Genomic DNA, 16,737 nt, shown 5'->3' with positions numbered 1-16,737 from the left:
CTAAATTTGCGGATGATACAAAGTTGTTCAGGGTGGTGAAAACCAGTGAGGATTGCGAGGCACTCCAAAGGGATCTGTCAAGGATGGGCAAGTGGGCGTCAACATGGCAAATGGGGTTCAATGTGGCCAAGTGCAAGGTGATGCACATTGGAGCCAAAAATCCTAAATATAAATACACATTGATGGGGTCTGAACTGGCAGAGACTAATCAAGAGAGAGATCTTGTTGTAGTAGATAACTCACTGAAAATGTCGAGACAGTGTGTGACTGCAATAAAGAAGGCCAATGCTATGCTGGGGATTATTAGGAAGGGTATTGAAAACAGATCAGCCACTATCATAATGCCGCTATATAAATCAATGGTGCAACCTCATTTGGAATACTGTGTGCAGTTCTGGTCACCACACCTTACAAAGGATATTATAGCTTTGGAAGAAGTGCAGAAAAGGGCAACTCGAATGATAAAAGGGTTGGAACACTTTCCCTATGAGGAAAGGTTCAAGCGCTTAGGGCTCTTTAGCTTCAAGAAACGACGACTGAGGGGTGACATGATTGAGGTTTATAAGATTATGCATGGGAAAGAGCAGGTAGAGAAAGAGGTACTTTTCTCCCTTTCTCACAATACAAGAACTCGTGGGCACTCCATGAAATTGCTGAGCGTTCGGGTTAGAACAGATAAAAGGAAGTACTTCTTCACCCAAAGAGTGATTAACACATGGAATTCACTGCCACAGGAGGTGGTGGCGACTACAAGCATGGATGGTTTCAAAAGGGAATTAGATAAGCATATGGAGGAGAGGTCCATCAGTGGCTGTTAGCCACAAGGTATAGATAGGGACTCTGGGGCAAGTGATGCTCTGTCTTCTTGGTGCTTGGGGGGGGGGTCAACAGTGGGAGGGCTTCTAATGTTCTGGCCCCACTGGTGGACCTCCTGATGGCACCTGGTATTTCTGGCCACTGTGTGACACAGAGTGTTGGACTGGATGGGCCTTTGGCCTGATCCAGCATTGGCATCTCTTATGTTCTTATGTAACCGAATTATAACAGGGAGGAAACACTCTGAACACTCATGCAGCTGTTTGTCATGTGGCTTCAATAATCTTCTGAGAGGACTTCTGAGTAAGAACCTGATGGTTCTGAGTTCCCTGGCTGACATGGATTTCAAAATAGTTTAATAAAACAAGCCATTGTTTTCTTCTTTTGACAGGAGATGAGTAAATAAGGTAAGTAAATAAGGTAGTTTGTCAGCAACCCAGCACAGCTACGATCTGTCTCTTGCTCTTTGTTTCCTCTCTTCCCACTTCCTACCTCTGAGGAGCTCGAGGAAGCACACTGGACTTTCCCCTCCACCACCTCATCCTCACCACCACCACCACCCCTGTGAGGTGGTACAGATTGAACGACTGGCCCCGGGTGACCCATACAATAGGCTCTTGGCTCGGGGTGTGTGTGTGTGTCTGAACCTGGCACGTCCAGATCCATTCATCACACGTTCTCATCCCTTCTGCATTTTCCACAGAAGCAGCGGGGCTGAGGGGAAGGCCTGACAGAGAAGGTGTTTCTGAAACCTCCAAGGGGTGCTTTTTGCCCTCCCAATGACCCCTTTTCCTTCATGGGCTGAGAACAGGTGTGGGGAAGAAGGGAGGTCACCATCCCCCACCCTCCCCAACACTCACTCTGCCTCCTAATTCTCTGCCTCCGAATTCTGAGGCTGTTCAGATGTGCTGTGGTGCCAGCAGTGCCTCTTCGCTCCCCCACTCCCTTCTGAGGCTGGGATGTTTTCCCCCTCAAAGTGGCATGAACAAGACAGCCCAGTTGCCTCCCAATCCATGTGCTGGTCCTCCTCCTCTCTCCCCTGCCAGCCCCAACCTTTCATCGACAAACCACCAATCTGTGTGTCTGCTCTTGCCAACCCACTTCACCGTCACCGTTTGGTGTGGAGGTGGCAGCACCAGCCATTGTGCTCTACCTCTCCATGTAGTGACTTTGCCCATCTTCACTGAGCTGCGGTTGGAGGAGGTGGGAGGGGAAAAACACACCACGCCTCCTCTTTCTCCGCCTTTGCTGCCATTCCCCCCACACTATTTTACCTCAGCCTCAGACCTGCTAGCAATTTCCTTTCTATTTCTTGACAGCTTCAAACACACTCATTTCATTGTATGTGACCGCTTGCCTGCTCCTCCCCCAGCAGCCTCCTGCCTTCCCTCCCTTTCACCAGTTGCTCGGAAGCCAGATAAGAGCCCTGGACTGGCTGGTTTCGGCCCCTGGGCCTTATGTTTGACACCTTTGATCTATACTAACTGTAATTATTGTTTATTAATCAAAGTCCTATATCTTACTGAGAGTCTCAGTAAAGAAAAAAGGTTTCAATTGTCCATTTGGACCCAGCTGAGTTATCATTTCTATGTAAATTAGTTTGAACATACCAATTCATTTCCATAGATTACATACCTTATTAAATAAGAAGGGTATATTGGCTGCATTTGTGTGCTTATGTAAAGGATAAAGATGACCACATTACAGTTCTTCAAGATATGGCTGTAGAAATTGTGGAAAGAAAATAGCGGAACTAATTGAGATTCTCTACTTCTTTGACCAGGTTTTTAGGAATAACACTGAATCAAGGCCTTGTATTGATTTCTGTAGGGGCCTTTGCTGCCTTTTTATTCCCGATAGATGGTAGCTGAGTGCCTGGGCTTATTAAAACAGATGAAATGACCATCTTTCTGCTTCCATGATTTCCTTTTTTTTTTGTCATCCAAATGGGAGCCTCTTGATGATGGCTCTGTGGGATTATAGGTGTGTTTAGCTGGTAAGATGTCATAGCTCTTTCATTTTCTGTCTTTAATACTCTGGGTTACTCTGAGAATTGTACATTTACTGAATTAAACAAAAGCATTCACCTTCCAGTAATTTACAATGAGCCTAGAATTGCAGTCACAAAGTAGCAGTTCGGTTAAGATGTAAAATTAGTGAATATGGAAGCTGAATGTTACCTTCCACAGAAAAACTCCATTCTTCAACACCTGATATGTTATGTTGAGGAATACAAATTTTCTACTGGAAGAAACAACTGACCTTCTCCAATAATAGTTGTAATAAAATTCACTAGAGGAAACTATCCAAGTTGTTATAAAGCTGCAATTTGTGCACAGTCTGTAATTATTAGTGCCCAAATGTGCTTGAGAGACTGTTTTAAAAACACACACCCAGTCTTGAATCCAAAGAGATAAGACAGGATGTGTGAGTGTGTTAAAGTGCTGTCAAGTCGCAGCAGATTTATGGTGACCCTGTAGGGTTTTCAAGGCAAGAGGCTAACAGAGGTGGTTTGAAGGCTGGATAGAGATGTTTTAAATAAATAAATACTTCTCTTATTATATTCATGGTAGCCTGGACCAAGTGCCTGTATTCTGAAGCTCTTATTTATTTACATTATTTATAGACTGCCTTACTCAATGGGATTCAAGGCAGTATGGGATTATGGGATTACGGCTTCTGTAAATAGCAGCATACTTTGTACCCCACATGCTGCAAGGGAGATGATCTTGGCAGCATGTGGTTCTAGTGCTATACTATAGGAAAGAGAGAATGCATGAACTTCAAAGAACTAAAATTAAAAAAAAAATACTGTGGGAGAAGAATAGTTGCAATCCCGGTGTTCTCAGTTTCTTTAATATTTATTTATTTATTTATTATTTCGATTTGCTACCCCGCTCAAACCCCCTAAGGGGTCTCTGAGCGGCTTACAGATTAACCTTTATACCTAATCTATGGCCACAGAACACAGGGTGGGGAGGCACTGGAATTCCCGGGTCAGCTTTCGCCGGCTTGACGTCTCGGCAGTCTCTGGCTCCATTTTTCTTTCGACGGTCTTTCTTGTGGTGCGTCAGCAAAATTTGTATTCCTCAACATAACATATCAGGTGTTTAACATTTTAAAGAGCTACATCCTGATGCACAATGGACAGGAACAGCTGCTGAAGAAATGTCTAAAAAATTAAAATCTTAAAATGAATGGGAAGGTAATGGGATGAAGTTGATGTAGGTCCCTCTAATACTTGCACAACATTCCACACAGCACTACTGCAGTGTCACCTGTGGGGAAAGTAGCATTTTCCCAGAAACAAAACTTTGCTATTTGATTGCTGGGAAAAGGTGATATTGGTACATCCAAGTTGCTTCCGTGAATAATATTATCTGTATCTGTCACTTACTTGCAGCAAATTATATTATTACATTGCTATAAGTTGATAATCAGGTAAGAGCTGTAATAGAAGCATTGAAGTGCTAATGCTGATTGTTGTTGTTTTTTAACTGGACAGGACAGAATTTGGTCTAGAATGTGAATCCAAAGGATGCCAAAAATGGTTTCATAAGTTCACTACCTCCTTGTGTGCCTCCAGGGCAGGAGTATGTGTGCAGAATAAGTGGGACTTTATGGTCCCATGGTTTGCATGAATATTTGCATGGAAATTAGATAACTTGATTTGGATTCTCAATAGTGCCGAAAAAGAGCCTGATGTTGACTTTCCCCATCCTTAGCTAGCAGTAAGCATCCAAGTCTTCCTGGCACGTATGGGAGGCAAGTGGCTTCATCTTTTCCATGTAGCATTCTGTTACTGGTTCCTCCTAGCCCTTGCTATGTGATTCTCTTTAGACTAGGAGCACTGACTGCCCCATTCATGTATACGTCTCCTGCCAGTGCCATGTGCTCAGTGTCTGGAACAAGTGCAAAGACTGTTAACAATCATGCATTTTCGGTCTACATTACATGCACAGGCTCTGGGTCTAGGATGATGGCCATCCCTACCCAACATGCATTTTTGAACCCTGACAATCCTGCTACCCTGTTATAGTGAGAAAGATGGACTGTGAATAATATAAATGAGATGGGCAGAACTGACCTTCCGTCCACTGTTCATTGGCTTGGGGTAGCATTTTGTGTTTGCTCCCTCAGTGCAAACCACTTAATTTTTCTAAATTGTTTTAAAAATTTCAATGCCACTTTTCTCCGAAGTCATACCACCAAAGGTGCTGTGTCCTAGATGCATGTGAAAAAAAGCACAAAATAGGTAAAAACCTTGCTTATTGAAAACAAGTTTATTTTCTTCACATTTTCTTCAGGGTAAAGAAACTTGCCATGATACTAATTTTTAGCAAATGGCTGTGAGGTATGTCTTCCCTCCCAACCAGCAATGAGCCATCTGTTCATAAGTTTTCCCGGCATTGCCCCCTACTAAGCAGGTGGGCTCCACAATAGTTTAGTCAAGGGGGGGAGGCTTTAGCTCTCTGTAAGGGTTAGATGGTAAAGCACGGGGGAAATCCTTTCAGAACATTCAGGCTGCTAGGTGGAAGTAAATCCAGTTCTCCTTGATGCCATTTTTCCTGGCATAAAGGAGAAAAGGGGAGAGACCTGGGCCCAGCCTTTAAAGCAGAGCCAGTTAGGCCTAACCATCCTCCCTTTCATGCTCAGCCTTGTTCCCCCACCCAGCTAGATAGTGGTAGTTGCCCCATCAAGATGGGACAAGTGAGGAGAAGAGAAGCGACATTATTGGCATGAGCTGCCGTAGCCAGTCATCTTGCCGCCTGCCCATATTATGCAGGGTACTCCAATGGCTGAAATTCCAGCTTACACAAAATACAGTATCTGAGCAGGGTCTCATAGGCAGATCTTAAAGCAAAAAGTTATGTGTGTGGGTTGGAAGAATCATATAGGAGTAGATATTCTCCCAGGAATGAACGTTACAAAAGCCTAATAAAATAACAAATAAATAAAAACAGCAATAGAGAGCAACCGCAGTTGCCTGATTATACAGATAATTCATGGGTGCAATGTGGGACTTCTGTTACATGCAAAAATACAAAAACTGGCTTATAATATTAGTTCAGAGAAAATGCCACTGCTTTATACTCTTCAGTGTTACTTTGAATTATATTTTTGCAGTCTCCTCCATTGCAGCTCTTGTAACTAACTTTAAATTATGTTAACTGTAGCCAATATGTCTCCCTATCACCTGGTTCTTCCAATTTAATTTTAAAGCATGAACTCATGTTTTGTAAGATCATTCAATTGAGAGGAACCCTACAGCTTTGTACTTTCATCCCTCCCCCCTTTTGAGAGGAGTTTTTAAACTATTTATCCTTTTCTATCCCTTGATTGAGTAGGATGACACTCCTGATGCTGAACTTAGTGCGGACACCCGATCGGCATAGCCCGCTGCAGCCCAGAACTCCTGAGCTCACGCGATCCGCTAGCCTCAGCCTCCCCGGCAGCTAGGATTACAGGCGTGCCTGTTTTCAATGCATTAAACAGATATTAATCTAACTCATTGGACTCCAACTGTGTGTTTTCAATTTGGCACAGGAGCCCACAGACACAGATGTGTGTATCACTCGTAATTCTTTACCGCTTTACATACAACACACTGCAAATGGAACAAGTGCTAACATCGTATGTCACAATGCTAATGTCACATATGTGTGAATGGAAATGGAGAAATGGAAATTACAAAGCTGTGGGGGTTCGGCATACCCCTGGCCCACTGTTTACCCCTCCATTGTGACTACTCTTACCACTAGATGGTTCACCAAGCCTCCATGAAAAGAGGGAAGGGGGCTACAACACCAGGATACCTGTCCACTGACCTCTGCTCCCCAGTGCTCTTGAGCAGGATCAGTTACAACATCCTTGGCCTGCTTCTGGATCCTCTTCAACCAGTGGGATGTCATGCCTTTTTGGCCATTTCCATCCTACCCATGTGACCTGCAAGTATTGGGGGTTGGAGGGAAATTCTCATTGGCTTGGGCAGGTGTGATGGATGGCTTCTAATTCTGCCCTGCAGGCATCCTGAGAAATCCCTGCCTACAAGGAGAGTAGGCAGATACTAAGTGTAATTAGCCAATGAGACACTGTGGAACCTCAGGGCAAGGGGAGAGTTAAGTGGAGGGCAAGTCAGTCATCGCCTCAGACAAGGTTGGGGAAACAACAAAGAAACAGGGAAAACTGCTAGGAGATTAGTTAGGCTTTGCCCAGTGAAGGAAAAGAACTCAGACATCTATGGTCTAGGTATATAAGGCTCTAGGGCCAATAAAGAGGTAGGAATAGAGCTGATATTCTATGTTACCTTAGGGAAATAGTAGGTTGGGACTTGTGAGGAGACTGAGGGGAATATCCCAAGAGGCAAGCTAACGCTGAGATTCTTGGGTTTAAGGAGAAGTTCCAAATAAAATCGTTCTTTCTCTGACAGAAATAGCCTGTCAGTTCAGTAAAACTGTGTGTGTGGATTTGTAACTGTTTTAAAGCAGAGTTCTGCTGTCCCTTGCTGTACTAACCAATAACTTGTTAACATTCCTTGTCTTATCCACCAAACCACTAAGCACTGAGCCCTTCTAAAGAAGAGACTGTAAACTTATTTGTTGTGTTGTGAAAGAAGATGTTGGTGTGAATCACCTTAGGAGAAGGAGAGGGGAGGAAGTAGTAGAAATTACTTCAGATTCCTATTCTGCCTCCCCCAGCTTCCTCTATAATAGTAGCATGTAATCCAGCACAGTTATTTGTTAAAATTGCCTTACTGGCCATTTGCAACCCATGCCATAACTGAAAGCAACTCCGACATGGCTACTGGAAAGTGTGGCAGGGTGTGTATGGGACCTGAGAAAGTACCTGGCAATTACAGCAAGTTCCTCCTAACCCCATTCATCTGGCATTTCCCCAGCACCTGTCTGCAGGGCTGCCTATTATTTTAGAGGCCCCCACTGCCCCCACCAGAGGTTTGGTAGAGCATCTTCTTGGCATGCAGGGGCTGTGGCTCAGTGGTAGCACATCTGGTTGGCATGCAGAAGGTCCCAGGTTCAATCCCCGGCATCTCCAGTTAAAGGATCTGGCAGTGGGTGAAAGACCCTCACCCTGAGACCCTGGAGGACCGCTGCCAATCTGAGCAGACAATACTAACCTTGATGGACCAAGGCTCTGACTGTACAAGGCAGCTTCATTATGTCCTTGCAGAAACCCTGTGAGGTAGTTTAGGTTGGAAGATAGTATATTAGATCCCAAGTAAGTGTAAATGGAGTGGGAGAAAACTTTCCTGCCTCCCATTGCAGCCCTCCGTGCTCCTTTGGGTCAGTAGATCCAAAGGACAGTGTGGAGGCAAATTGTGCATCTGCAGTGTGTGCGGGGGGGGAATTGGCAAAAATCTCCCTCTCCTCTTTTTACAAATGGAAAAGCTGCACTGACAAAGGAGCACCTGAGGATCCAAGCCAGCTACTCATGCTCTCAACCAGTGAGCAGTTAATGTAAAACCATATTTTAGTTTAACTATGGTTGGAGTGATTATCCCCCAGCTCAGGTATGTTCCTCTACTTCAGTACGTTAATTTTACAATATACGGGTTCCCCATACAGGAAACAAAAATCATGTGTCTTATTTATGTGGGTTCAACACCCACAGAAATAAAGAGCCAGCTGCAAATATATGTATGTGCATGACTTTTCTAGGGAACATTAGCAACGTAATATCATGTAGCTTCAAGACATATCAATCAAATTACAAAATAGGCGATATGAGGGGTTTTTCTTGTGCTTCCTCTATTTATTTATTTGTTTGTTTGTTTGTTTGTTTGTTCAGTTTATACCCCGCCCTCCTCAAGGCGGCTTACATAAAACACATATATAAATACAGTTAAAATCATACATAAAACAACCATAAATCCTACGTAAAACAGTCATAAACATTTCCTAACGTGCCGGAGCAATACTCAAGTAAAGTGAAATACTCAAGTAAAGTGCACAAGTAAAGTACAAGAGCAAGTGATGGTCCAGATAGTAAGTTCAGCATTGGTTCTCTTATCTTTATATTGTGCTCTTTTTGAGAAGTTTCTGGGTTCCTTTGAATTGTGTATTTGTCACACTTAGGGAACTGTTGACACTGGTTGCTGGGAGAAATGGTGCTCAGAGACTATGCTTGAGATTTCTCCCTTAAATTTTCTCTCTGCTGACTGTATGAATGAGACAACTACAATCAAGCACATATTAGTTTTGAATTGTGAGTGTCCTGTTGGCAGTTTATCTTTCTGGGTTAATAGGAGTTCTGTTTTCTTCATTCCAAAATTTATTTAAACTATACTACTTGCAGTAATTATCAGATGTTGGGTAGAAAGGATGTTCATTTTCCCCCTGGACTTTAAAAATCTGTTATTTACTTATTTTAAAAAAACAGGACCAGAAGTAGTAATAGTGGAAAGAAACGTCCGGATCCCCAACAGCTACGCCAGGAAGATTCTGATGCTGTATGGAATGAGCTGGCTTATTTCAAAAAGGAACACAAAAAGCTATTGCTTGAAAAGTGAGTTTCTGGTTTGTTTGTTTTTAAATGCATTTACATTGAGAAATGTAGTGCTGGTTCCCTGAGTCTTTCTCTTGTTGGGGCTTGAAGGCCACTCTGAGGAATTCCTTTCAAATACCAAAATTAAAACATCTTCTTCTACCAAAAAACAAAGAGGGGGAAAAAATAAGTCCTCCTCCTTCCCCCGCCTCTGCAATCAGTGACAAGTTTCCTAGCACTAACTGAAACTGTATTACATGATCTAGGGATTGTGTTAATTAATGTGGCTCTCATCTGTTGGAGGTGTCGCTCTTCATTAGCCTGTATTTTACACACTGCCGTGCTTCATTTTTGGAATGAGGTGGTGAGGGGATAACCTAGCCAGCCATCCTTGTTTGATCTCCTTGATACATACGCAATGCAGAATGCCTCCGCTCTCTTGGTTCCCTGCCCTGTCCTGCTAATCCCAGCTGAGCTCATTATGGTGTAGCCTTGCTGCTACTCTTGGAGCCAGAGCTGTCCAAGCTAATTACTGGTAGCAGCAGAGCTGCCTGTTAAGGGTCTGGAGTGGATCTGCTAACATGGTCCTTCGTAGTGACCTGCAAAAAGCACGAGGGAGTTGCCTCTCTTTCTTGCCGTGCACAGCCTGTCCTTTGGGTTTAGCGCTGATCCCTTCACACAGCTCTTTTAGCTGTGGTAAGTGTAAAACTTGGTGAAGGAATTCTTACTTTAGAAAACATACAGTTTGCCTCTTTGATCTTTATAATTCATAGACGATTATACTCACCCTGGTAAAGGAAGAATGTTCCCTTTCACACCAGACAAAAGGAAGGCAGTAGGCATTGCATAATTAGCCTTTGTAACAATGTTTTAAAAATATCTTTGTCGAGTTGATTTTGTTGTCTAGCAATGAACGTACTTGAAACTCTGAGCAGTTTTCGGTTCTTCTGAGACTTCTGAGACAGTGTGTTTGTTGGGAGTGTGCCTTCCAAAATATTCAAAACATTCTGTCAGCAGTAGAATGTTGAAGTACCTCACTTTAGCTTTCCTGCTGGTACTACAACACAATTCTTTCTGTAGCACCAGCTTCTTTAGCTCGGCCTGTGATACTATCAGTTTTGCCAATGATACCAGCCCTAAGATAAGGATTTGCCTCCCCGAAGATCCTTGCTTCAGGAGTTCAGCTAACCTAAGTAGTGGGGCAAATTCTGGAACAGTAAATAATAGCAACTAAAGAATGCAACTCTTTCTCTGTGTTTCCTTGATAGAACATCTGAGTGTGCTGTGGAAGAACAAAACCCAGTATTACATATGTAGATATGTATGTGTCTGTGTGTGTAGTGGACACTGTGAGTTGAAGGTTAATGTATATATTCACTGCAGATCATGGAAAATGTGAACATTATCTGTTTATGGAATAATAATGGTTTCTAAGTAACCACAAATAATGTGTAGAGATGTAACACATAAGAAATTCAGTTCATTGTGTATTAAATATACTTTGCTTGCAAATGGTGTTGGAGAACATAATAAATAATCCATTGTGTTGATTAATCTGAGGCGAGTGAGTGACAGAGACAGTTTGTATATGAAATTTAAGGTAGATATATTGTAAATTAGCAGAATTCTGTATATTAGTGCTGTCTACATCTCAGTCTGGTTGGGGTAGAGAGCACATTCTCCAAGCCCTGTTGAAGAGTATGTATATAGACTGAGAAATGCATACAATTCCTTCTTGTGGAGAGATTTACACATTCTCTATGATCCATGATGAATGTGCACAATCACTGGTTATTACATACATTAACTGTCCAACATGCATTACCCCAACCAATTCTCCCTCTGAGCAAAAATTCTACTTTGTGAGCTACTTGCATTAAAGTTGTGAGCGAGTGATTTGGTTACTGCATAAATTAGTTTGGTCTGGAGCCATCCTTCCTGAGCTAAAACAAAAATGTGTGAGCCAGAGGCTAAAAGGCTAGGACCCGGATCCACCCGGGTCCTGTTTGCGGAGCCAAAGGGTTCATCCTGGGGTCTCACCTCGGCCCTTCGCATTGGTGCTGGAGCCACAAACTATGACCTAGCTCACACTAACTTAGAGGGAACACTGACCCCAACGCATATACTGATACATTCTTTCCTGTTGAAACACTTTGATTCATTTTGCGGCACCTTGAAAGTCTGAATCTACTACCTTGTTTCATCCACAAGATCATTCATATGGGTATGCTATCTCAGCACTTTCCCCATAGGACAACAGGGTATTCTGGCACTTCTTCTAAAAACTAGGAGAAGAAAGGTCTACAGTGCATACAAAGAGGGGTCTCTAACTTGTTGTTTTTAGATAAGGCAAGATGAAATACAGTAGGGTGACTGATTATGGACAGAATGCTAGAACAGTTGAAGAATGTCTCAGGGACCTTACTAGCCAACATTCTGTTACTCCTGATGAAGAATTTTTAATTTTCAAATACTCCACCCCTTCCTTAATTTCATTAACTTTGGATCTGTTTTGGAACAACTGTTGCACATTAGCTAGAAAGCTTGTAATTTATCCATAAAGTCTTTAGTGTTCTCAGAACCGCTCTCTCAGGGCCAGACTAGACATGACAACATCCTTGCATCTACCATGGGGATGCCATTGCCATTTAAAAGCCTTAAATGGGTGATTTATAGATGTTGGGCTTGTGGCAGGACGAGGTGCTCTTGTGCGCATGTGTCTTTTTAAGTGCTGTAACAATATCAATCAGCACGGAGGACAGGATGGACTAAGGATACTGGCATCAGAACTACAGTCAAATCATTGACACAGTTCAAATACAGTAACAAACGTTGTCTTATTACATGAAGGTTTCCGGGGTTTATGGCATGCCACCCTCTCTTCCTCCTCCTTTCGTGCGTGATTTGTTAATTAAATGCTTCTGCTTTTGCAGGAAAATACAGCTCATTTACATTTCTTTTCCTTGCCTTCCATACTGTGGTTTATTCAGACTGTCACTTTTTGAAATGTGGAAATGTTTGGCTTGCTGCATGCAAAGCTTGGACAAATGTTTGAACCTGAAGATCTGCCAGATCCATTCCACACAATGACAAACCAGGGCTAATTTTTTATGTCTAAAACATGCCCTTCTCCATGAAGAACTAACTTACCTACTTACCTCTTCCTTTTAATCTTCCTGATTGCATTTAATTCAGATGTCTGGCTACAACTGTAGAATTTATGTGACATAATTTTCCTCCATGTTAGCATTAAATAACCCAACTATTTTATGGGATGTGAAGAAGAGAACAGGTGTTGGGAAGTTTATGATATATGGCCACTCATCACATCCTGTGTCACTCCACATACTAGAGAAAAAAACTACTCAGTTGGATGCACTTGGCAGAGAAATTTCACTGTCTTATTTTAGGCAACTGAGCTGTTCAGACTCATTGATTTCTTTACATCAGTTGAACAAATTTAGAGTCCAGTGGCTCTATTTACATCAGTTGCAATAGGATGAAGAGAAAAGAGGAATGCAAACTGAAGTCCTCCTGAAATGGAGTTTGTGTGTTGCACTGTGCATTTGGGAACCATTTCATCTACTAAGGCTAGAAGGAGGATTCAAAGAAGCTTTAATATTGTTGGCTCTCCTTAGCCAAAGCAACTCTTGTTCCTAGTTTACCAGCTATTCCAAAATACAGTTCACGGCAGGTCGAATGTATGTCTTTGCTCAAGTACATTTTCTGCCTGAGAAGGCTACAATACTTGGAACAGATTAATCAGAACAGGTGTCATTCTTTCACATTTTGCCTGCTGAATGGGTGTGTTCAGGGGTGGTAGCTCCACCCCTGCACTTACCTGCTCCTGAGGAGATATCGGTGGAGGTGTTAGCCAAATGGCTATATTTCTTTAATAAAAGGTTGGGGAATTATGATATTAATGTGCAATTGGCATAACTAAGGGGCACAAGCCTATGTATACAGACGTTGCACCTTTCCAGTAAAACCAGAAAATAAACATAGAAGCCAGATCTTAAAGAAATGGATTCTTTACTGGGATATTTTCAAGCATACAATAAAAACACAAACACACATACACTTATTCAGACCTAGGAGAATTAGAGAGAAAGGGACAGCTTTGCATTAGCAGGTAAAAACGTTGATTGGGTGATACTTGCCTGTCTTGAAGAGATGGAAGTGATTCACAGGAAAAATGGGGAGACTATGGGATTGTATTCTGGACCAGCAGAATATGTGGAAAGACTCTTGGGCAGCTACTCCAGAGTCCACAAGATAGGGCAAGGTTAGGTATAGATGCAGAGAGAGAGAGATAGAGAGAGCATGGCTGGTGAAGAGATGGAGAGAGATGGAGAGAGAGAGAGATGGAGAGAGAGAGAGAGAGAGATGGAGAGAGAGAGCGAGAGCGAGAGCGCATGGCTGGTCATGCTCTTTTATACTAAATTTGAACTTGGGGGCGGGTTTCTTACCAGCCACTTCCCCTCATGTCCCCAGGAAGTTGCTAAAAAAACCAACTGGTTGCAGATGGTCATGTGATGACCAGGAGAAGGGGTTTAATGGTTGGGCAATTGACATAGTGTTTCTCTAGAGTGACACCGTTTAGAGAGCGGGGGTTTGAGATAAAGGAGAAAGAATAGAGTAATTCCCAGTACTTGGCCAGCCATCAGCGTTACTGATCCGATGCTTGGCAGCAGCATTGTCTTGATATGTGCAGGGTGGGTGAGTGAGCTAATCCTGGCACAACTTGGGGCAAACTATGTGCAGTATAGGGTGAAGATGGAGAAGAAGGTGGGGGGGGGAAGTGCCTGCATGATGGAGACAAGGCTTGTCACGGCGTTTTAACAGGGAAGTTTGTGTTGTCTTTGCAAAGCATGGCTTCTCTATTACTCTGGCTGCTGGTTCCAAGTGTCTGCGATTCTTTGGGAGTCTGGCACGCTGTCTACCTGGGTTTGCAGTCATCTTTAGGGAGGCAGGGATGGATAGCATCGGGTCTTCCATTGGTCCACATCTGGTTTTAACATAACTTTCAATCCAAGGCTTCCCTCAGCTGGGCATGTGTTCTTTGTGTGGCTCTGTCTCATGGGCACCAATCAGTCCATTTTCCCTGGCACACTCTTTGCACAGCCCAGATATAGAGTTATATCACAAGTCCATACTTTATAAAAAGCTTGCAAGGCAACAGAGAACAGACTCACCTGAGGACTGCTGAGGGAGGCAACCCAACCAGAGGCTATGGGGAAGGGAGCAAGGACGAGGCCAAGTCTGGAAATGCACCAGCAGCCTGGTGCATGCCTCTGAAGAGAGGCAGGGTTCAGGCAGCAAACTGCACCTAGGAAAAGGCCAGAGGAGGAAACTGGCAGCAGCCGGGACCTTCTGAGACCTGTGCAGAAAGGCAGAGCAGCCTCTCAGAACTTCTGGGGAGAATGGAGCTGGAGAAGGGAGGGTCCAGCAAGGGAGGCCATTGGCCCAGGTTCCATTCATTGGCCATGGGCCTGGTCTTTAAGAGAGGGCAGAGGGGGGAGTCCAGGGTCAGTCCACCTCCAGGCAATCCTTTATTAGGGCAGCCCAAGGAGAGCCAAGGAAGAAGGGCTGGGCTGCTCCCAAGATGTTCTGGGAGTGGGACTTAGCAAGCAAAACAGAACAGGGTAAAAGGGAAGCGCACCTTCTTGTTCTAGACTGAGGCTCTTCTCAGTCCTAGCCAGAGAACGGTGTGCTGGAGGATGCTGCATCCTCAGACTCCATCCCGAAACTGCAGGAGATTGACAAGGTGGCTATCTCATTACATGAGCTAAGATCTTCCCATGACTGTGGATAAAAACAAACTGGATTTATTAGACCCTTTGTCCAAAGCAATGCAGCTGAATACCATTTTATATATGCATGCAGTATTGGTGCAATCTATGTGCGTGCATAGAATCGCCAAGAGTTGGACACAACTGAATTACTAACAACAACCACAACATGTGTGTGCATATACACAAATGTGTACTGAAGGGGGACTGCTGCTGCAACAGTATTTATTATTTATTTACAATGTTTTTATCTCCCCTTTCTGCCCTTACAAAGGCCTCAAAAATAGGTACCAATTTTAAAACATACATGATAAAAGGACATCTTAAAACCATTAAAGTCAGCCCTCCAAAACACACATAATTAAGACAATCCAAACCAGAGTTAAAACACATACAGAACATAAAAACAGCATTTAAAATTGTGGTTATGAAAGAGAGATCATTCAGGGAAAGCCAAACAAAACAAAAAGGTCTTCACTTGGTGGAAGATGGCAACAGAAGGGTACAGACGAATCTCCCTGGGGAGAGAGTTCCAGAGCTTTGGTGACATGACGAAAAGGCCCTCTCCCCGGTTGTTCCGCCTAAACTCAGAAGGTGGGGGCAACCAAAGTAGGACCTCTAAAGATAATCATAGTGGTCAGGCAGGTTCATAATGCGTAGGTGCTCCTTCAGGTATGTTGGTCCTAAGTCATATAGGGTTTCGTAGGACAAAACTAGCACCTTGAACTGTGCTCAGAAACAAACTGGGAGCCAGTGTAGATGGGCCAAGACTGGAGTGGTATGGTCCCTACAATCCATGCCAGTCAACTTCCTGGCTGCAGCATTTTGTACTCATTGAAGTTTCTGAACACTTTTTAAGGGCAGCCCCACACAAAGTGCATGGCAGTAATCTAACCTAGATGGAACCAGGGCATGCACTACAGTGGCCAAATCTTTTCTGCCCAGGAAAGCCTGCAGTTCCTAACCAACTGAAACTGATTAAAGGCACTCTTGGCCACAGCTGCTAGCTGTTTATCCAGCAATAGGCCTGGGTCCACGAGCACACCCAGACTATGGACCTGTTCCTTCATGTGGCGTGTAACCCCATCTAGAACATATGGCACCTTAAATCCCAGATCAAACCTTCTGACTACCAGTAGTACTTCCATCTTGTTGAGATTAAATTTCATCTATTAACCCGCATCAACTCTAAAAGTTCCTCTGCACACCAGTTCAGTGTTTCTACAGCCAACCTGGGATCAGCTGGAAGCACAGGGTAGAGCTGAATGTCATCTACATTTTTTTGATGACTCAGCTCAAATCTCTGGATGACCTCACCCAACAGTTTCATGTAGACCTTAACAAGCTTAGAGGGCAAGATGTAGCCTTGTTGGGACTCCGTAGGCCTAAGACCAGGGGATAGTCCTCCAGCACCACCTTCTGAAACTTACCCTTCTGGTAGAAGTACCACAGAACCGTGCCTTGCAATCCTAGCCCAGAAGCATACCACAATCAGTGGTATTGAAAACCACTGACAGATCCAGGAGAATCAACGGAGTTCCACTCCGTCTGTCCATCTCCTGGGGCAAGTCATTCACCAGGGCAACCAAGGCTGTTTCAGTCCCTTAACGAGGCCTAAACCCAGACT

General features: G+C 43.6%; 1 protein-coding gene across 1 annotated transcript in view; it reads left to right on the top strand.

Annotated features, from left to right (window-relative positions):
- CNTLN (centlein) overlaps positions 1 to 16,737 on the top strand; it is a gene marked incomplete at its 5' end in the record, with an annotated part of 249,541 nt that overhangs the window by 79,477 nt on the left and 153,327 nt on the right. Inside the window, one exon of the mRNA XM_015426574.1 lies at positions 9,214 to 9,339. Within this exon, the coding sequence (XP_015282060.1) occupies positions 9,214 to 9,339 (126 nt within the window). The remainder of the gene's footprint in view (positions 1 to 9,213; positions 9,340 to 16,737) is intronic.

The sequence above is a fragment of the Gekko japonicus genome, unplaced genomic scaffold, assembly GCF_001447785.1.
Source record: "Gekko japonicus isolate JY-2015 unplaced genomic scaffold, Gekko_japonicus_V1.1 scaffold1479, whole genome shotgun sequence".
NCBI lineage: Eukaryota > Metazoa > Chordata > Lepidosauria > Squamata > Gekkonidae > Gekko > Gekko japonicus.
Note: the sequence above shows the minus strand (reverse complement) of the source record. Positions and strands in the feature narration are given on the sequence as shown.